At 37.8% G+C, this 20825-nt stretch overlaps 2 protein-coding genes and 7 non-coding genes across 10 annotated transcripts; 1 reads left to right on the forward strand and 8 right to left on the reverse strand.

Annotated features, from left to right (window-relative positions):
• The first annotated feature begins 255 nt into the window (after nt 1-255).
• LOC127417241 (dual specificity mitogen-activated protein kinase kinase 1) lies at nt 256-15286 on the forward strand. Of its 2 annotated transcripts, none has more exons than XM_051657116.1 (11): nt 256-619; nt 8083-8293; nt 10306-10452; nt 11956-12033; nt 12153-12204; nt 12301-12425; nt 12888-13095; nt 13274-13338; nt 13457-13515; nt 13732-13777; nt 13986-15286. In XM_051657116.1, exons 1-11 carry the CDS (start codon nt 537-539, stop codon nt 14007-14009), a joined length of 1098 nt encoding a protein of 365 aa, XP_051513076.1. In that variant the 5' UTR covers nt 256-536; the 3' UTR covers nt 14010-15286. The 2 variants fall into 2 exon arrangements, with proteins under 2 accessions (XP_051513076.1, XP_051513075.1); XM_051657115.1 differs by having other exon boundaries at nt 14465-15286.
• A 151-nt stretch (nt 15287-15437) lies between these two features.
• On the reverse strand, nt 15438-20542 carry LOC127417242 (60S ribosomal protein L4-A-like). Its single transcript, XM_051657117.1, has 10 exons — nt 20420-20542; nt 19480-19651; nt 19208-19314; nt 18814-18952; nt 16897-17021; nt 16681-16810; nt 16343-16499; nt 16013-16096; nt 15711-15831; nt 15438-15590 (listed from the first exon to the last, which is right to left on the reverse strand). Exons 1-10 carry the CDS (start codon nt 20420-20422, stop codon nt 15501-15503), a joined length of 1128 nt encoding a protein of 375 aa, XP_051513077.1. The 5' UTR covers nt 20423-20542; the 3' UTR covers nt 15438-15500.
• LOC127417462 (small nucleolar RNA SNORD18) lies at nt 15900-15968 on the reverse strand. The gene has a single exon (XR_007893286.1). It is a non-coding gene; the product is annotated as a small nucleolar RNA SNORD18 (small nucleolar RNA).
• On the reverse strand, nt 16221-16290 carry LOC127417461 (small nucleolar RNA SNORD18). The gene has a single exon (XR_007893285.1). It is a non-coding gene; the product is annotated as a small nucleolar RNA SNORD18 (small nucleolar RNA).
• On the reverse strand, nt 16580-16648 carry LOC127417460 (small nucleolar RNA SNORD18). Its single transcript, XR_007893284.1, has one exon. It is a non-coding gene; the product is annotated as a small nucleolar RNA SNORD18 (small nucleolar RNA).
• On the reverse strand, nt 17101-17231 carry LOC127417466 (small nucleolar RNA SNORA35). Its single transcript, XR_007893290.1, has one exon. It is a non-coding gene; the product is annotated as a small nucleolar RNA SNORA35 (small nucleolar RNA).
• Nucleotides 19019-19116, reverse strand: LOC127417465 (small nucleolar RNA SNORD16). Its single transcript, XR_007893289.1, has one exon. It is a non-coding gene; the product is annotated as a small nucleolar RNA SNORD16 (small nucleolar RNA).
• LOC127417463 (small nucleolar RNA SNORD18) lies at nt 19379-19443 on the reverse strand. Its single transcript, XR_007893287.1, has one exon. It is a non-coding gene; the product is annotated as a small nucleolar RNA SNORD18 (small nucleolar RNA).
• Nucleotides 19744-19841, reverse strand: LOC127417464 (small nucleolar RNA SNORD16). The gene has a single exon (XR_007893288.1). It is a non-coding gene; the product is annotated as a small nucleolar RNA SNORD16 (small nucleolar RNA).
• Nucleotides 20543-20825: the final 283 nt, after the last annotated feature.

Consider the following 20825-nt stretch of genomic DNA (forward strand, 5'->3'; position numbering starts at 1 on the left):
TTTGATATAAGCCTGTATTATATTATATTGGCTTATATTCTGATACATAAACACATATTAAGACTGCATGCTGATGATTAATATTTGTTGAAATTTCTCAAAGCGTTATAATGATTTTAAGGCCAATTGAAATCAATGAACGCAGAGTTAGCGAGTAATTCCGCACTTCAACCAGCAGATGGGGACATTGTCCACAAGCAGTCATGCTGTCCGGAAGACAAACGTAAATATTTTCATGACGTAAAGAGACAATCTTTGTACCCATCCTCTACTGTCATCCTACCCTAGAAATACTCTGCCCGAATAATCTATCTTTCTGATCAACACCTTTATCATACCAGTCAGAGGGCCATACGAGATTGCCGTTGACGTCTGCACACTGTATTTATTTTTTGTAAAGCGATTGGAAGGGTGTGATAGTTACAGATAGGCTATTCATTCTCTCTCGGTGAGCGAGTCGGTGTAGTCTACGGATCAGATTGCTCCTGTTTGAATTTTTTTTTCTCTGCTGTGTTGCCAACTGTTAGGATTTCATCATGCAAAAAAGAAGGAAGCCAGAGCCGATCCAGCTGAACCCAATTCCAGATGGCAATACTATAAACGGAACCGGGGCCTCAGAGTGAGTGGGTTTGAGTTTTCTTACGTTTTCATTTGAGATCGAATAAGGTATTAGAATACTCTACGAAACTGTGTTTAATCATTTATAGATTGTTTGGCTTTTTAAGAATTTGACTCTTAATGGGGTTTCTTAATACATTTAGCATTGTTCACTGTTAACACATTTCATAGAGTCTGTATTAATTTGGCATTAAATTAGTACTAGTGTATACATTGTGTATTGTGCAGTGCTTAAACGAATCAGTTTTTGAACGAATCTTTTAAATGAACGAATCACTCTGGTTCACTGCCATTGTTGTGTTTGTAAACGACTCTGTTTTTTAACGAATCAGTTTGGTCAGTGATTTACTGGCTTACTTGTAACGTGAAAAACGCTCATTTGTCGCCACCTACTGGCATAAATCTGCAATCTCCAGAATCTGGTCACTGAACGAATTGAAGGAAATCAAAATGAATGTGGAATCAAAATCCCCACCCCTTCTTTGAAAGTTACAAGGATGCAGAGTGAAACAAATAGTGCTGTTGTAAGTAACTGTTGTATTATAGAAATATATTAGTGTTTACTTTAGTATACATCAGTTCACAAAAAAGAAAATTCTGCCACTAAGATCAAAGTGAATTTCTTATTACATTTGGACAGAGCAACCAGCACATCACTGCTCTAATTTCTATGTGTTGTTCTATCAAAAAAGCTGTCAGTTTGGCTTTTCATTCTTATAGGAGCTGGGTGAGAGATAAAAGACCCATTCGTGTCATGTTTATAATGTGTAGAGGCCGAAAAATCCAGGCAAACTTTCATGTTGATCCTAGTGTATAAACAGAGATATGAACTAATGTGACAACACGTCCCACTTCTCTGAGCTCCAGTACAATCCAATAAGTGATTATGGTGGATTTTTTTACTGACTACCAGGTATATTCAAGTGATGGCAACCTGTCGGCTTGTTTGCTGGCTACACATCCCCACAGTCAAAAATAGATGACAGGGAAGACCACCTGTGTCTGTGCTACCTTCAAATGGCAGGCCTGTGATTTTCTCTTCTTTAAAGCTGAGCCAAAGAGCGTCCTCATAGCTTGAGTCAGTGGTGCATATCATTGCCTCTTGTTTCCTAGAGCACACTTGAGAGCTCAGAAACTTTTCCACTTTTTTAGTCATGTCATTTGGCGTTGAGAGACTATTAATTATTTAAGGATAAAGGTGCAAACTTGCATGTGGAAACTTATTGTTAGTTACTATTAAACTATTAGTTCCACAGAGATAAGAAATGTTTGTTCTGTTGTACTGTTAGAGGAGTGGTCTTTGGGAGGAGGGAGGTGTTCAAGATGACAAAAAGATGATAGGCTATACATTCCTTCATGGAGAGCAGGACAGGCTATGGCGAGCAGGCTTTGTAATGTGTGTGTAGCTGTGATTCAGTCCTGGAAGTCAGTGTTATAGAGTCCCAGTGCAATGTTAAATACTGTGACAACTTTTTTTTCCACAGAAGCCTGTGCTTTAAATTTGTAGTGTCAAGCCTATCTGAAAGAGCACAGTTAATATTATTTTTCACAAGTTCTTGCTTATTGGCTGTGAAGTAACTCATATACAATTTCTTCCATGTTTTTTATTAAACTGAGGAAAGATTTATATAATTTTTTTCTGGGGCTGATGTAACCAACACATGGGTAGCCATTTTGTTGTTATGTGACAAAAAAAACAAAAAAAAAAAAAAACAGAGAGGATCCCATTAGACCTGCAAGACTATTTGTGAAGTTAAAAATAAAAATCATTAAATATTTATATTTTGACATTTTTATATAAAGGCTTATTTTGTTCAGGTCATTTGTTGGTACCTTGAAAAAAATATATATATATATATATATATATATATATATATATATATATATATATATATATATTATAAAATGTAATATATATTATATTTTATGTTTTTAAAAAAAAATTGTGAACCCAACATGGACTTCACAATGATTTCATTTCTACGAACTTTACACGTTTTTTTTTTTTTTTTTGTGTGGTTTTTTTTTATTTTTATTACGATTTCTCAATTGTCAATAACCTGCCATTAAAACAATCATGATTTTCTTCTTCATATTTTAGTTTTTTATGTGGTGGCTTTTTTGGAGGATTAATCCAACAAGTTGCCACATGTACAGAACTGTATTTCTGTAAAAAACGATCTCCTGATAAAAACTTCTCATTTAATTTCCCACTAAGGTAAAATTAATTACAAGGCATGTAAATTATGCATCTTAAGCATCTCTAGTGAAGTATTTGTTTTGACTCCATCATGTCATTTCCATCAGATAAAATTGGGTCAGACTTTAGTTCTTGTGATTTAATCCATGCAATATGTTACAGTTCTTCACAAAGTTACTGACCAAATGGCTAGTGATTCCATTTTATTTACTCGCCAAAGCCTATTTGTACTTGCATTTGACGTGAAAAACTAATTTTGGACCCTGTCAATACTGTTTCATCTCTCTTTTATTGGCAGCAGTACCTTTGGAGCTATTGTCAGCCATAAGCTCTGCATTGTGACTTAACAAGATATACAGTAGGAAACCACATACAGTCATGCAGTGTTACACAATCACACTCCACACACACACACACACACACACATACCAAAGCACCATCTGCCGCTCTCCATCTTAACAAGAGCACTGTGTATTACTGCTACTATAGTGCATCAAGAAAAATTTGATAATTCATATGTTATAAATTATTACCAGGGAGTTCCTTAATTTGGTTAGCTTATTGTGCTTATGTCAGAGACCTGTTTGAATTTCTACTTTACAGAATGGCAACATGGATGTAACCACAGGAATGATTTATAGAGTATAGTTAAATATTCAACACAGGACACAATCTCTGGATTTGTGCTCTTCGCCAAAGAAAAATGGTCTGCTTCTGTCTAACCTCATCAGCTGATCTCAGCTCTCTGTAATGTTTACATTCACATTCCTCTTAATCAGGCATGACGTGAATTTGACCACTTCCTGTGTTTGACCATGTATCCCCCACACCTCTTCATAATTTCCTTTGACTAAAAATTAGGAAATTAAAGACAATAATAATGGCAACAAGTATAGTTTTTAAAGATGAAGTGTGCAATTTTTTCCAGTGTTGAAATACTTTCTCACACTTCACATTAAACACCTGTTAATTGCCCTTTTAACACCTATTAATTGCATTTAAACTTTTTAGATATTCTAACTGGAATCTGAGTAACTGAATGAGATTCTTTCAGTTTATTTCCTTGGGCCTTCAAAGCCTTTTTCTGTGTTTGACTCTGGCCTTACAGACCACTTTTACAATTCACTTTAAAAGAAAATGTTTATATTGCTTTTATCAGACAGGATCTGCCCTGTCTATGTAACATAATGGCATATCAAAGGGTAGACTAAATAATTTACAACATAGTAGTAATAAATTATTTCTTATTTGTACAATTGGGTGTAGCATTGCACAGCTGTTTTACTCAATCAAGACAGATTCAGCTGGAACATTGCGATATTTTGAGCTTTGTATCTTCACTCACGATGTCTTTGGCTCTTCATGGTGACTGAGATTACTCTGGAAATGGAGTCATTGTTCGCCCTCCTACATGCAACCCAAGGTGTGAGTAATTATGAAGTATTTCTCTCCATTCTGGCTTCTTCTATGGCCTTCACCATTATCATGTTCTCCAACACTGTGCACCCACGCCACCCACTTACACCCACACAGCAGCCTCGTAACCATGGTTATAACTGGCTTCACTGTTAAAAATGAAAATACTTCGCCTGATACTGCATATAGATCCGACATCCTGGATTACTTTGGTACTATTCCCTCCAGAAAGCCCTTGTCTTCCTGAGTCGTGTACGTCTGTCCTGGAGTTGTGATAATTTGTGGACGCATTGATGTAAATTTATGTATGAGTGTTACTTGGGCTTGTGTTGTACTGGTCTGGAACATTGTTCAACAGCAGGACAACATGTTTTACATCTGAATTGGCTGAATGCCGAAAAGCCCTTGAGGCAGTGTGGCTCATGGTTTCTGATGGTCCTGAAACATTGTTTTTGGAGATACAGCATAAGATATACCCACATCACAGATGTTTGCAACATGTGTTGCATCACAGCATTAGGTATTTTTATTTTTCACAGAAACACAAGCTGCAGGTAGCCTGAGATAACTTTAGATAATTTGTATTTCTAATTAGTATCAACATCTGAATCATAAGACTTTTAATTGGTTCATTTGAATGCACAAGAATATTCTTTCTTTTTTTGTTCCCTCTTTGTATATTTTCAGGAGTTTACCTCATTTGTTAAAGGAGTAGTGTGTACACATTTTTATGTAAAAATTAGTGTCAGAAATTTACTTTTACATCAAGGGGCAATATTTGCCCCCTGGATTTTATCTTTAGGGGTATTTTTTACCCTTATGAGGGCATTTCGAACCATCGAAAACAAATTGTGTCTCACCCGTTTATGTCATATATTCAATTTAATCAGTTAATTAATTCTCTCAAGACTGAGAATCTATTACCTCTTACTCTTAAAATTAAATCAAAATCAACTCATTTTTTATGTTATAATATATATATATATATATATATATATATATATATATATATATATATATATATATATAGTACTTGGATCATCATAGAATATAAAGAACTACATCAGATATAAATAAATTAACCCCCCCCCCCCCCCCCCCCAAAAAAAAAAAACCCAGAAGAATTCATCGTTGCAGGGACATTTTTTGCCCCCTCATTTTGAATTATAAGGGCATTTTTGTCTCTTTCAGTGCCCTAAGCAATTTAATTTCTGACCATGGTTAATTTCTCCTAATCTAAGATTAAAGGAATAGTTCACCAATTGAAAATTCTGTCATAATTTACTCTCTCTCATGTCATTCCAAACCTTTGAAAAAATTACTTTCTTTCTTATGTGGAATACAAAAGGAGATGTTTTAATGTTTTTCGCGGATCGTCTTTGCAATACAATGGTGTTGAATAGTGCCTCACTTTAGATGTTAAAAAAGGAACTAGAAGTATCATAAAAGTAGTCTGTGTACCTCGTGCGTCATGTTCTGAAGGCATATGATAGGTTTTGTTAAGAACGAACCCAAGATTTCATAAATATTTTGGTAAGAAAGAACCCAAAATTTCATACATTTTTCAATGCACATCTGATGTGCGTTCATGAGTGCTATTTGAGAAACTCATTCACAGTTGCTTGCATTGTTTTCAGCACTAAACCACATACGTGACACTGTAAACTGTGACCAATGGTGAGAGTTTGGGGTGGAAGTATCTTTTTGTTTGACCAATAACAGACAAGGGAGAAAATTGCACATTTCACCTTAAAAGTTACATATTAAGGCCACCTAGCTTTGAAGGCAGCAGTTATGTGGAGAAGAACAGAGTGCTGTTGAGGGAGAGAAAGAATGGATGGAGAGTGGAGAATGAGGGAAGTTTGCTCTTCCAACAGAAAGCCAAGGAAATGCATCACCATGACAACAGGGCCGAGGAAAAGGCTCAAATGCTTAGAGGAACTCCCTGTTTCTTCAGACTTCAGTGCTTTAGGAAGAAGCTGTTATACAGTCTTACCTTTTTTCTGTCTAAAAGATGGGAATATGTTTCAGCAAGCTGCCAGTTCTCCAGGAGGTTGGGCTTTTACTGATCAAAGAGAGGAAATTGTGGTTGCAGACAGATATATTCATGCCATAGTACAAACTAAGGATAGGACTGTACTACATAACCATATGCAACAATACACAGACTTATTCTGCATTACTTCAGTCTTCATAGACTGTGTGGATTGATAATAATACCAAATTTGGTTTGTTATCTGTCACTTGTGGTCATATGGCAGGTACTACATACAAATAAACTATTTCGAAAGCTTCCTTAAAGGTCTGAAAAACTGAATTAAAACATAAATTTAAGTCCAACAGATTTAATTCACCATAACCTTATGTGTTTAGCTCTGAAATTTAATTAATTAAAGGTGAAGTATTTCTCCTGTGTCAGTGTAATATGCATAGACAACTAAAAGTAAACCATTCACAGGCTGATCTCCCTAAAAAGTTTGAACTCTGTGGTGCTATCAAAAAAAAATTTTCTTCTGGCCAACCCGACATAGGCTCAGCCAGTGGTATGAGTTTTGGGTGGAACTATCTGTTTGTTTGACCAATGGCAGAAACCTGTTTTCAAACAGGTTTGGAAACCTGTTTGAAAACAGGCATTATTTTGCAATTCCATTTGGTTACAATAGTAGTGAAGAAATTACACATTTCACCTTTTAAGATGCTGACTTAAGTTTAACCTTGTGCGACATGGACTGTGTGTTTTGTCTTTGCTATACACTATGCATATTTAAATTTAATTTAAAATGACTGATCTCAGTTCAGGACACTCTGGGCTGTCAGTAAAGGGTTAAACTTTTGATGTAACGAGTCATGTGACAAAACAACATTGCGCCGATCTCAGTGAAGTTTGTCTTTGGGAGAAACGCTAACAAAACTGCTTTTGTTAAGAAACCTCAGTTCGTTTTTACATTGAAACCTGTTTGAGTCAAAAGACGAGAGTCTCTAGTTTCATCTGATATGCCATATTGAAAATTTCAGCGATTTGTCACAAAACAGCACGCTGTTAAACAAAATGACCATGGACGTGGACTATAGGGCTACTTTTTCCTTAGAAATCCTATATTCACTATGCAATATCACATTGAGAATCAACGGGTTTATCCAAAAGCTAAAATTGTTTGCAGAGGCTTTATATGGAGTTAAGATTAAATTAAGGTGCATTTTGAACTGTTCTGAGACCAGTGCAGACAGACATCACACTGGAGGTTAAGTAATTCACTAAATAGAGAGCAAGGAAGCATCCTATAATTTTCCTATGCAGCCAAGTGCATTCACTCCTAACATTTCAGGCTACAGATGATGTTTGCACCACTCAACATGGTTGGCAGACATGGGACAATGGTAAACAGTACATAGATTCAGTACATAGATTTGTATAGTTTTTTATTTGTGCTTTGCCCAATGCAGATTTCCAGATTCCTAAGCAGCTTTACAGAAAAGCATCTGTAATGTCTCTTGGTTGAAAAACCAACACTCCTGGAAACATAATAAACAATTTTATATAAACAAAAATATGACTTTCTATAGCTTGGTATTATTTAAAATTTCACAACTTAGTCTCACTGTCCCCATATGAGGGCATACATTTTTAGGAAAACTATTTGCTTTAAAAAAAAATATATATATATATTTATTTATTTATTTATTTATTGCATGTTTATTAGGGGCTACTAATGGAAAATGCACACATCAGTCATGCTCGAGTCTCAGGAGGTTAAAGGGAGTTTTTTTATTTTTTTTTATTTTTATTTTTTACCAAACCTAATTCACAATAATTAAGTTGTGGTTTCCTGGCTGTGTTTGTGTCTTAGAACAAATCTGGAAGCTCTGCAAAAGAAACTGGAGGAATTGGAGCTAGATGAGCAGCAAAAGAAGCGCCTGGAGGCTTTTCTTACCCAGAAGCAGAAGGTCGGAGAGTTAAAAGATGATGACTTTGAGAAGATTTGTGAGTTGGGTGCAGGCAATGGAGGGGTTGTCTTCAAGGTCTTACACAGACCCTCCGGCCTCATCATGGCCAGGAAGGTAAGCTATGGTGAAGGTAGCTTCTAGTTGGCATCATTAAACAACCTAGGAGTGTTTTGATTTGATTTACTCACCAATAGCTGATCAGCATGCCGTTTTAGAACTCAGACAAGGCTGTGCTTGCTGTTCCTTTTTGTCCAATATCTCTTGAAGGTATCAGCTATTGATGTCATTATGTATTTTTGTATATTGCAAGAAGTTATTATTAGCAGAATGGCTGCAGTGCATTGACATTTGTTGCACATGTAATGCATGTAGTGAAGCTTATTACACCTTGTAGGTTTTTGCTGTAGACTTTTCTCCCTTTAGAGTGAAATCACACTTTTTCTAATGAACCTGAGGGCTGCATGTTGTCTGAGATTTTTTTTTTCATCTAACCAAACTTACCAGCAAGTAATGAAACAATACTAAAAAGGGTAGTTCAACCAAAAATCACTTACTCACCCTCATGTCATCCAAGATGTGTGACTTACTTTCCTCTGCTGAACACAAACAAAGATTTTTAAAAGAATATCTCAGTCCACACAATGCAAGTGAATGCTGACCATACAACTCCAGTGGTGACTTCTGAAGCGATCAAATTTATTTATTTATTTATTTTTTTGGTGAGAACAAACCAAAATATAATTCCTTTTTCACTATAAATCTTGAGAGCAGTCTCCTTGGCTATCGTGATTTCAAGCTTGATTACACTTCCTATAGCGCCGTCTAGTGCTCTGTTTATGTTTCAAGCACTTGCAAGTGTAATCAAGCTTGAAATCATGCCTAGAGACTGCGATGGCAAGATGTGATGGTCTCAGACGCAGAGGCAACAGAGATTCGTCCTCCGCCACCCGAATTGAGGCGAGTCACTGCGCCACCACGAAGACAGTTGGGCACGAGGCATTGGGAGTCTGGCATTTCAAATTGGGGAGAAAAGGCGAGAAAAAAAAAAAAAGAGTTCTGGCCACCATTCATTTGTATTCTATGGACCAACAGAGCTGAAATATTCTTCTAAAACTCTTCATTTGTGTTCTGCAGAAGACAAAAAGTCATACACATCTGGAATGGCATGACGGTGAGTAAATAATCAGAGAACTGTAATTTTTGGGTGAATGTGGGAGCTCCCAGGAAAGAAAACGGCAACATGGAGGGCTGTCAGAGATGTTCCAAAGCATACAAACTCAAAGCATCTCCTGTAAGGCACACAAGAAACAATGAACTCGCAGTGTCCATGCGAATAAGCAGCTCTTTATCAGCTTACTATATAATGCAGACACCCTGTCAATTACAAAGAGAAGCTCGCCCTGTTACCAGAAAAAATAAGTCAGGCTTAAACGTTATGCTTTGCACTGCATTATAGTCATACAGTAATAAATAATGAATAAATATATAGATATTATACTGTATATATAATTACTTCTTAATAATGAATTACCTTAATTAGTTATACTGTATATATAAATTACTTCATTCATAATTAATTACCTTAATTAGTTCAAGCTAGAAATATCATTAAATAACAAAAGCGTGCTTCCTTTCATAAATATATTAATTACTTCATTAATAATTAATTACCTTTATTAATTCAAGCTAGAAATAGCATTAAATAACAAAAGTGTGCTTCCTTTCATAAGACGTTTAAAGGCAACATGAAATATTCACAACACAGTTAACCTCCAGAATTTGACATATTTCAGAGTAAGACTATTCAGGAGGAAATAATGTTGGACGGGCCAACAGGATTTGATATTAGCAGAGACATTCAGAAAGTTAACTGGGTCAATTTTGAGTTCATGTTGTCTTTAGTGTATTAAATACAAGGCTTAAAATTATAAATAGTGTGTGTATGCATGACTGAATAAGCAGTGATATAAAACCTGAAAGTCATGAGCTGCCACCTCAGTGAGCCAGTATTCAGTGCTCAGGCAGTCGCACATCTGTGGGCTTGAATGTGTTTTATCCATGAGAAGATATGCCACTGTACTGAAGTGAAAACTTTCTTCAGCCCTCTTTCTTTCTCTTTAATCCAGTTGATTCACCTAGAGATCAAGCCAGCAATAAGGAATCAGATCATCAGAGAGCTGCAGGTGCTGCATGAATGTAACTCACCCTACATAGTGGGCTTCTATGGGGCTTTCTACAGTGATGGAGAGATCAGCATCTGTATGGAGCACATGGTATTGTCCACTCTCAATGTCAAACATAATACAAAGGAATATGAGAGGAACCTTTAGTTTAGCTTTGTTTTAGTTTGTTGTTGTTGGTTTTTTTTTTTACATTTAGTTTAATTGCTTTGTCCGATCCCAAGTTTAATTCTAATCCTCTTCTCCTACTCCCACTGGTCTCTTTTCAAATTGTACTTTTGCAACCGGACCACTGGATTGTTTGCAGTATCACTTTTAACATGATGTTATTCTGTGTACTGCTTTTGTCCCTTTGAATTAACCACCAAAACTTTATACGCACAGATTGGCATTTTTCTGCCGCAAATGCATTGCAAAGCATGTGAGGACTTCAAGCTGCTCTCTGAAGGCTAAATTTTAGAGATGAGCTGCTATGAAATATGTATTATACTATAATAAGCGTGACCAAAAGCATTCAGAGATGCAAGTTATGTCATCAATAGCGGTTTGCTTACGTGATTCAGACCGGATTGCTTTTATACCAACATTGTATTATACCCGAGTTCACATAAAACCCAAACTGACTTTTCAAGTGGACTCACTGTTGCGCACCCGAATTTGAAAAGCTGCTTTCAAACCAAAAAACAAATCAAACTCTGACTCAGGTCGTCATCAAAAACTGAATGCACCCTAAATGCGTCCTCAGAGTACAAAGTAATTTGTGGTTTGTGCCTCTGGGTTTCAATCACTACATTATCTACTGTATCTACATGCATAATTTAAACAAGAAGTTTTGCAGCCCTAACTGCACATCTGTATTGTATTTCTTAAACAATTTTGCTATCTACTTGTCAGCTTTAGAAATATATATCTAATAGTTTCATATCTATGGAGTCATAAATATGATTAGATTGCTAATAATATATTTTTTTTATATCCTTCTATGAAAATACCTCCATAGTTCACTTTTACAGTACTGTGCAAAAGTTTTAGGCACTTAAGGTGTTTCACAAAAGCATTTGTCTTAAGATGGTTATTTATATCTTCAGCTTTAGTGTGTCAATAGGAAAAATACATTTTAGACTCCCAAACATTGCAAATAGAAAAGATTAGAATAGAAGAACAGGGAGCCCTGCAACAGATGTCATGGCCTCCACAGAGCCCCCCACTGAACATCAAGTCAGTCTGGGATTACATGAAGAAACAATTGAGACAGCCTAAATAGATAGAAGAACTGTGGTGAATTCTCCAAGAAGCTTGGAACGTCCTATCTGCCAACAACCAAGAAAACTGTGTTCAGGTGTACCTAGGAGAATTGGGGCTGTTTTAAAGGCAAACGTGGCCACACCAAATATTGATTTAGCTTTTTTATGTTTACTGGACTTTGTATGATAATTGATCAATGAAAACTATTTATGTCATTATTTTTGAAGACATCCTCACTATGCAACATTTTTCACAAATGCCTAAAACTTTTGCACAGTACTGTATGTGAAGTGCGGATGTTATATAAGTCTACCCGCTGAATATTTCTCCATCACAAATCTTGTATTGTAGGACGGTGGCTCCCTGGACCAGTCATTGAAGAAAGCAGGCAAGATCCCAGAACAAATACTGGGCAAAGTTAGCATTGCGGTTGGTATCTCAGTATCCTTTCTCACTAATATTCTCTTGTGGACTGATTCCACACAATAAGGCTGAAGTAGAATGCTTAATGTTTAACTTCATGTTACTGGACTTTTTATCTAATGCAGGTGATTAAAGGCCTGTCCTACCTGCGGGAGAAACACAAGATTATGCACAGAGGTGATTAGTGTCACTCTCTCAGGCAGACATCTTTTTGAGTAGTTTTTCTATTGATAATGTATTTACTGAAGGGAAGACCTTGTCCCTGCCTTTCAGATGTAAAGCCATCCAACATCCTGGTAAACTCGCGCGGTGAAATCAAGTTGTGTGACTTCGGTGTGAGTGGACAGCTTATTGACTCCATGGCCAATTCATTTGTGGGCACCAGGTCTTATATGTCTGTAAGTTAACTTTGCTAGTACAAATGCCAATTTAACCAGATTTAGGAATGTCCTCCACACAAATTGACGTAACTAGTAATTACACATACTGTTAACATAGGCCTATTTGTTTTTCATGGAACTGAATAGATTAATGTATTATGAGATAAATCACTTTTACATTATTTGATCAATTAATCAAGATTAATTCATTTACAGCCCTAATATTTTATTTAATTATTATCTTATTAGTAGAAACTAGATGATTTGACTCTGTAATTCTTGTAAGGCAAGGTCTGGTAAGCACGATTCCCAGTTGCATGTTTGATTTAGAATATCTCAAGGGGGCTGTCTGTTTTTCCAGGCTTCTGTTCTTCATCTTACGTTCTTATCTTCCAGTTTGATAATATTTATTTACCCCATTTCTTTCTCTCTCTCTCACTCTCTCTCTCTCTCTCTCTCTTGATCCTTGTCCATCTGCAGCCAGAACGTCTTCAAGGTACTCACTACTCTGTCCAGTCTGACATATGGAGTATGGGTCTCTCTCTGGTGGAGATGGCCATCGGACGCTTCCCTATCCCGCCACCAGACGCAAAGGAACTAGAGCAAATCTTTGGTCAGCCCCTCGAGGGTGACCCCTCGGTCAGTGAGTCCTCCCCAAAACCCAGGCCCCCTGGTCGACCCGGGAGCTGTAAGTGTCTGTTTGCCATCCTATAGAGAGCTGTCTCTGCTAATGGATTCTTTACTGCATGTAGAAACCGATCACTTGTGTGTTTCTACTAAACACAATCTTTGGCTTTTCATTACAGTGGTACTATAAAATAATCCTTGGATAAGTGATAATTTTTTAAGACTGTTTGTCTTTTCAGCATATGGTCCGGACAGCAGACCACCTATGGCTATATTTGAGCTGCTTGACTATATTGTGAATGAAGTAAGCTCTCAGTGGTGCTTTAAAGAGCACTAAACTGTTTAATGGCAGCGTAGTAATTAAAGTAAGGATTTATTGGCTGTTCTACTTAGGCTTAATGGAGCTGTTTTTCCATTTTCAGCCACCTCCCAAGCTGCCAAGCATATTTGGTGCAGAATTTCAAGACTTTGTTAACAAGTGGTAAGCAAAAACTTGATTTTGTCTGCATTTGATTTTACTGGGCATGACAGAAATGTGGTGCTGCAACAGTCTCATGATTTCTTTAGTGGTGATTAATGTGCCATCTAGTGGTGGAGCAAAACAAAATTATGTGGAATCTGCTGTCAGAAGAAACCAGTATTGTATCTGTGTCATTTTGTACACTTTCTTGCTAATTCATTTGTTTGTTTTGGTCAGTTTAATCAAAAATCCTGCAGAAAGGGCAGACCTCAAGCAGCTGATGGTAGGAACAATAATTATCTTTGATCTATTCCTTGAACAGATGCCATTTCCTGAGAAATGTTATATGGACAAAAGTATGTAGACTCTCAAACCAATATGTTCTTGCTGAGCAATTGATTTAAAAACCATTGGCATTAAAAGGGCAATGTGACCTCCTTAACAGCCTCCACTTTTATCATTAATGCTTTCCACTTTTGTGTTCCCTTAAGAGCATCAGTGAGATCAGACACTGATGTTGGGCGATGGGGCCTGACGCACAGTTGATGTTCCAATTCATCCCAAAGATGTTAAGGCCTGGATTTGAGATCAGGCACTGATGTTTGGCGATGGGGCTGACGCACAGTTGATGTTCCAATTCATCCCAAAGATGTTAAGGCCTGGATTTTGTGGGAGCCTGTTAAATTCTTCCACATCAAGACTCAGTAAACCATATCTTTATGGGCTTTACTTTGAACCCAGCGGCATTGTAATGAAAACGGCACTGAAAATGTTGCCACAAGTTTGAAAGCTCACGGTTCTCTAGAATGTCGTTGTATGGTCTTGCATTAAGATTGGCCGTCACTGGAAGTACTGAAATAGCCAAACCCGTTATTTAGAAGTGGTCCACATACTTTTGGTGATGTAGTGTTTATTCTTCCCTATTCTTTGAACAGATATGCAATAGATTTAACATTACCTTCTTTTTCAGGTACATCCCTTCATAAAGACATCAGAGGCAGAGGAGGTTGACTTTGCTGGATGGCTATGCAGCACCATTGGGCTAAACCAGCCAGCAACTCCAACACACAGTGCGGGAATATGAGAGCAATTATTGTTTTCTAAGCTAACCAACGACAAACTCCCACCATCTAGTGTTTTTCCACCTGCCAATCAATCCAGAGGCTAAAAGCAAACTACTGCCTCCTGAAACCTCCATCTTATTTTGTTGTCTTGAGTATTATGAGATGTATACAACTGTAACAATGTGTCATGCCTTGGATGCTTGAATTCTGTTCTGCCAAATATTGTTAGATGCCTTGATTGCATCCAGAAGGCTTTGGCTATTAATATGAGATTAAAATCACAATATTGCTATCAGGATAGTTCACCCTTAAAAAATTAAAATTGTGACAATTTACCAACACTCATGTTGGTACAAATCCATACGACTTGCTTTCTTCAGCAGAAAACTATTTTTTTTTTTTTTTAAAGAATGTTGATAGTGTAGCTCTTTTCCATAAAACTGAATGGGGACTGAGGCTGTTAGTAACCAACATTCTTCCGAAGATATCAAGTCATTTAGGTTTGGAACAACACAAGGCTAAGTAAACAATTTTTTTCTATGGTGAACTATTTCACCTCAAGTTACTTGATTTAAGTAAATATGTGCAAAAGATCCCCTATGATGGTTATGTTGACTTTTAAAACTTCATTTCTATGGCTGCACTTACCATCAAGCTTCCCCTTTGAGTGGTTACTTTATTTCACTGTAATGTTTTGTGTTCTGCTTTATCCCATTTTAAATATGATGAATCTGCAGCCTATAACTCACAATGTATAAACTGGTAATTTAACTTATACAAACTTGTATAATAAAATAAAAGGTTTATTTAACAGATGACAACTGACTGTTGACAGTGTAGCAGTGTTTAAACGGTATGCAGTGTATTAAAAATGGCAGATTTAGCAGAATTGTGAACAGTTTTATTTGAAAACATTTCTGAACTCCACAGTCTGTAAGAGCTCTACTGTTTTGCCAGAGCTGGAGCAGCAGCGGGCTTCTTGGCCTTCTTCACAACCTTCTTCTTCTTGGGTTTCAGCATCTTAGCCTTGATCTGTATTGGTCAGATATAGAAATGGATTAAACACAGGGGCGCTGTATGTAAAGAGTGTGTTGTTAGACAGTAGTAAGATTTGCTATTGGGTCCTGAAAACTGGGCTGTGGGGGTACTTACTTCAGGGTTGTGTGCCAGGATAGCACGGCGACGGGCTGTCTTGGCATAGGGGTTGAGTTTCATCATCACTTTCAGGTTCTTCAAAGGGTTCTTTTTGAAAACTCTACGATTAATCTTGCGACTGCAATGGTAAAAATATTGTATTTTTTTACTGTGCACTTATGACAGTCCTTGAGTTTCAAAGAAAAATGGCTCAGGACTTCCAATGTAATCATAAGTTAGAAACACGGACCTGAAGTAAGAATATCATCAATGCAATTAAACATCAGTTCTGTTGAGATACAGAAGAATCCAAAGCATACTTAGCAGGACGAAGTGCCTTCTGGACTTCCTCACTCTTGAGGATTCTGTTCAGATCAGTGTTGGTCATCTTGTGCATTGGCAAACTAGAACACGACAAGTCAGTAAGTCTACAAGCTTATTTTCAATATCTACAAATGTAGATATTGATTATAATCAGGTTCAGGTTTTAGAAGCATTTGGGCAAGTGAGCTTTCAGCCCATCATATTTTACTCAGAACTTCTAACAATATCATTGTGTTCATAAACACGGACCAGAAGTAGAAGCTCATCATTGTTGTCCAAAGCACACTAGAGACTAAAATTAAAGGTTAAGATAAGAGTGAACTCACTTATAGTCCACTTTAAGAGAGGAAGGTTTGCGCCAGGTGCCGTAAAGGTCATCCAGCTTGCGGAAGGCGCTCTCTGTCCAAATGCAGAAGCGACCGATGTGTCCACCTGGAGCAAGCTTCAACAGGTCCAGTCTGGTCACACGCTGCAGTGTAATACCTGAGAGACCATGCGTTTAATTCTTTTGCAACCAGCTATCACATCCCAACAGCAGACCAAAATTCTGTATGCATTGTATTAGGGTCAGAACTTCCACAAAGATCACGGGCATCATAAACACGGACCAGAAGTGGATATCATCATGTGCAGAAACACTCCAATGAAATATCTGTTTACATACCAGGGATGTTTCTGAAAGCTCGCGTCACACCATTGTCTTCGTTGTAGATGATACATGGTCCCTTGCGCTGGATACGCCTTCGGTTCCTCATCTTACCCTTACCAGCACGCATACGCTGAGAGGCATAAACCTGGAGAACAGAAATTTGCACATGTTAGTTTATGCAGGTAAAACACAACATATTCAGTAAATATCAATAAAGTATGAGAATGTTACCTTCTTGATGTCGTTCCATGCCTTAAGCTTCTTCAGCAGAAGCACTGCCTCCTTAGTCTTCTTGTATCCCTCAACTTTATCATCAACGACGACTGGGACCTCAGGGATCTCCTCGATGCGGTGACCTGAAACGTTCCACATTTTTAGTTACAAGAAACATAAAATACATTTAAATTTGGCAATTTATCAATTATGAATCACTTTGAATGTGCTCAACCTTCGAAAAGGAAAAATCAACAGTTTGATTCAGCCCTTCTGCTAATTGAGGTTACTCTTGCACTGAAATGAGAGCAGAATGCCAATCCAGATGGCAACCCACACAGTAAACAGTGCAGATATGAATGGTCATTATATGGACTTCAAAGTTTAACTAACATAATACAGGGATGCAATCTCATGAGGGGCGAAAAAGGTGAGAATCACTGATCCACAAGCATGTTTTCCAGGGATATTTTTCTTTAAGAAAAAAAGCTAAAAGCACCAACTCCAGCGATTTTAATGATTCAAGTATAGCAAATTAACTGCACAATTGTGCAGAACTAGCTGCAAAAATAAAGGGTAATTTGGTGTGGCTTGTTTCTGTTTCACAAATTTGTTCAGTTTCGTTAACCGATTAATTCAGTGACCCCTTCTGGATATGTCACTAAGTGGCGACAAATAAGCGTCTTATGTGCAATGAGCAAGTCATTGAATCATTCACGCCTGAAATCTACCAAGAGACATTATACTGTAGTGTTTAAGCATAAGAACAAAGCAGATCTATAATTGTGAGAAACAGATCAATATTCAAGTCCTTTTTGCTATAAATCTCCACCTTTTCCCAGCCCCAACCAGCAGGAGGCCAATTGTGAAAGTGTAAATTTATAGTACAAAAGGACTTAAATATTGATCTGTTTCTCAACCACACCTATCATATCGCTTCTGAAGATATGAATTTAACCACTGGAGTCTTATGGATTCTACTTTTATGCTGCCTTTGTACTTCATTCTTCATTTGTGTTCTGCAGAAGAAATAAAGTCATACACATCTAGGATGGAATGAGGTACCATCCCTTTAATGTCTTAGCGTTAAGTCATACTCTGCACTCACTTCATAGACTTCAATGTACTCGGCAGCACTGACAGGAGTCACGTGAAAGCCCCTCAACGTGTATAAACAGTCACTTATGCATTAAAGTGTTAGTTCACCCAAAAATGAAAATTCTCTCATCCTCATGCCATCTCAGATGTGTATGACTTTATTCTGCAGAACACAAATTAAGATTTTTAGAAGAATATTTCAGCTCTGTAGATCTACACAATACAAGCGAAAGGGTGCCAACATTGGCATCATAAAACCAGTGTTTTAATCCGTGTCTTCAGATGTGATATGATAGGTGTGGAAGAGAAACAGATCAATATTTAAGTCCTTTTTTTTTGCAAGAAATTCTTCCTGCCTAGTAGGGGGCGATTTGCATGAATTTGAAACACCAAAAACAAGAAGAATGTGAAAGTTAAAGTGGAGATTGACTGAGCAGGGAGTAGAATTTATTGTTAAAAAGCTTATTTAACCACTGGAGTCTTATGGATTACTTTTAAACTGACTTGTGATTTTGAGATTTAAAATTCACTTGCATTGTATGGACCAAAAGAGCGGAGAAATCACTGTGCACGCGCCGCTGTAGTCAAACGTGATCGCTGTAAACAATCAAGCAATCTGCCTTGGTAAGACCACGACTGCAAAGCATGCAATTCACCTCTGCTGTGATCAGTCACGAGGGAGACGACCCCCCCCCCCCCACAAAAAAACAATAACTCATCAGATCTGCACGAATCATGAAGGTGACCAATTTTGTTTTCAAAACAACAAATTTCGCATCCCTGATAAAAATAAATAAATTGGGTGTACCATCAGAAGAGATTGCTGGACTCGCTAACCTTTGGCCATGACAAGGGCGGGCAGAGCAGAGGCTGCCAAGGCAGAGCAGATGGCATAACGCTTCTGGTTAACGTTAATCCTGCGGTGCCAACGGCGCCAAGTCTTTGTGGGGGCAAACATGCGACCACCACGACACATCTACACAAAAGTTAAGGTCCAGCATTTTATAACAGAGTGAACAAATTTTAAATGCATCTGTACACCTGCTCAGACTCAATATTCGTCAACCTTCCACGACAGCTTGAGACAGCAGGCAACTGTCGCTGTGCATACAGTAGGACGCAAATTACACCATCACAGCAAGCTAGTTTTTCTTTTTGTTTTAAAAGTTACAATTTTTTGTAATTAAATCATTAAAGACATTGTGTCAAGTTCAGCGTCATGGAAGGATACGTTTCCGAAGGCACCCTGGCCAGAGCGGTGGGTGCCACCACCACGCACACGGGGGATACGAGCCACAGCTCTTCCTGTTCCCCAGGACTCAGCACTGGTCTGGTGACCTGAAATGACACATTTTAGCATTATGTTTGAACATCTATCATATTGTAATATTATTTTACAAGGCTCATCAGAACTTCCAGTAAAATCAGTTGTCAGAAACACGGACCTGAAGTGAAATATCAGTGAAGCAACAATCCAAAGCATCGGTATTGAAACATACTCACCGGCCAGCTCACTGACCGCGTAAGGCTGACGCTTGTTCTTGCGCATGTTGGTGTGCACAAAGTTTACAACGTCAGGGCGGATGGGAGCCCTAAATACTGCAGGCATTACCACATTTTTCCCGGTTGACTCCCCTTTCTCGGAGTAGACCGAGACTAACGGTCGGGCACAAGCCTAAAAAAACAAGTTAAAAAAAACAAAGAGGTATGCATAACTTAAGACATATACATTTCTCAAGTTTATTCATTAGTGAGAACTCTGAATCTTGCTCAGTCTCGGTTTTCGTCATCCTTCTGCGCCAGCATGAGACAGCAGGCAACTGTCACTGATCACAGAGTAGGACGCAAATTACACCATCATGGCAAGAGTATCACAAATGTTTGAGTAATGTAAATACAGTGGGGGAAATTGACATTGTATACTTTTACACTGCACAACTGGCTAGACCTGAGAACTGTAGGGCATAGGTTTGTGCATGGGGGAACGCATTCTGACAGAGGAGAATGTTATCGTCAGATACTGTACCCCCCCATACAGATCTGCTGGGGGGAAACAGAGCTCGACACAACAGGCAATGCTAGGCCACAGCACGTTATGCCGACACCCCCATTTACAAACAATGACACGAGCTACATTCGTTAAATTGAGTTTTATCCAGACACAGAAGGACTTCTAAATATACGTTATTAAAGCGTCTGAATTTAAACGTTTTAACCCTTAAATTTGAGTCAGTTGCCTTATAGTCATGACTACACGTGGATACACCCCGCACTAGTTCAAAATGGCTCCCGAGCCTCGATGTAATGCGAACCTCGTAGCAAACGATTATCATTTTGTCTTTACAACAAACAAATGATTTACATGCACATATAACAACGACATAAAAACACATTTCAGGGGAAAACTTGCTCAAGCCGCTGAAAACGGGCCCACTCCGCTCACCATATTTTTAAGTTTTCACGGCTCGCCAGGAACCACGCTCCTAACTCGATGGCGGCCACGGAAGAAAAGGAAGAATGCAGCACGCCACCGGCACTTCTGTATCCATCCGACTCAAGGTCACTTCCGCCAAACCAGTACGTTTCATATTAGTCGGTACTTTGTTTTATAAACAAGGTCTTAATTTACTTATAAAACTATACTTCACCATTTATAGTTTTAATAACGGTTAATTTTAAATAATGATTTAAGAACCGTGGCCGTATGTTTAGGGACTATTTAAGCACTGGGAGCTGGGCGGATGCGTGACGTAGTGTTCATGGAACTACTTCTAATAATTATTTGAATTTATTTTTAAATGTAAAATTTTTAATATGTCATTAAAACATTAAAATTGAAATTATGTATT

Source organism: Myxocyprinus asiaticus, chromosome 26 (genome assembly GCF_019703515.2).
Source record: "Myxocyprinus asiaticus isolate MX2 ecotype Aquarium Trade chromosome 26, UBuf_Myxa_2, whole genome shotgun sequence".
Taxonomy (NCBI): Eukaryota; Metazoa; Chordata; class Actinopteri; order Cypriniformes; family Catostomidae; genus Myxocyprinus; species Myxocyprinus asiaticus.

Bases quoted from the DNA above. Each gene is read 5' to 3' on its own strand.
- LOC127417241 (XM_051657115.1), top strand. From the start codon at position 537: ATGCAAAAAAGAAGGAAGCCAGAGCCGATCCAGCTGAACCCAATTCCA. The intron at 620-8,082 runs GTGAGTGGGTTT...TTTGTGTCTTAG, and splicing joins AACGGAACCGGGGCCTCAGA to AACAAATCTGGAAGCTCTGC. The intron at 13,339-13,456 runs GTAAGCTCTCAG...TTCCATTTTCAG, and splicing joins TTGACTATATTGTGAATGAA to CCACCTCCCAAGCTGCCAAG.
- LOC127417242 (XM_051657117.1), bottom strand. The intron at 16,811-16,896 runs GTAACATTCTCA...TCTGTTCTCCAG, and splicing joins CATGGAACGACATCAAGAAG to GTTTATGCCTCTCAGCGTAT. The intron at 16,500-16,680 runs GTATGTAAACAG...ATGGTCTCTCAG, and splicing joins AGCTTTCAGAAACATCCCTG to GTATTACACTGCAGCGTGTG.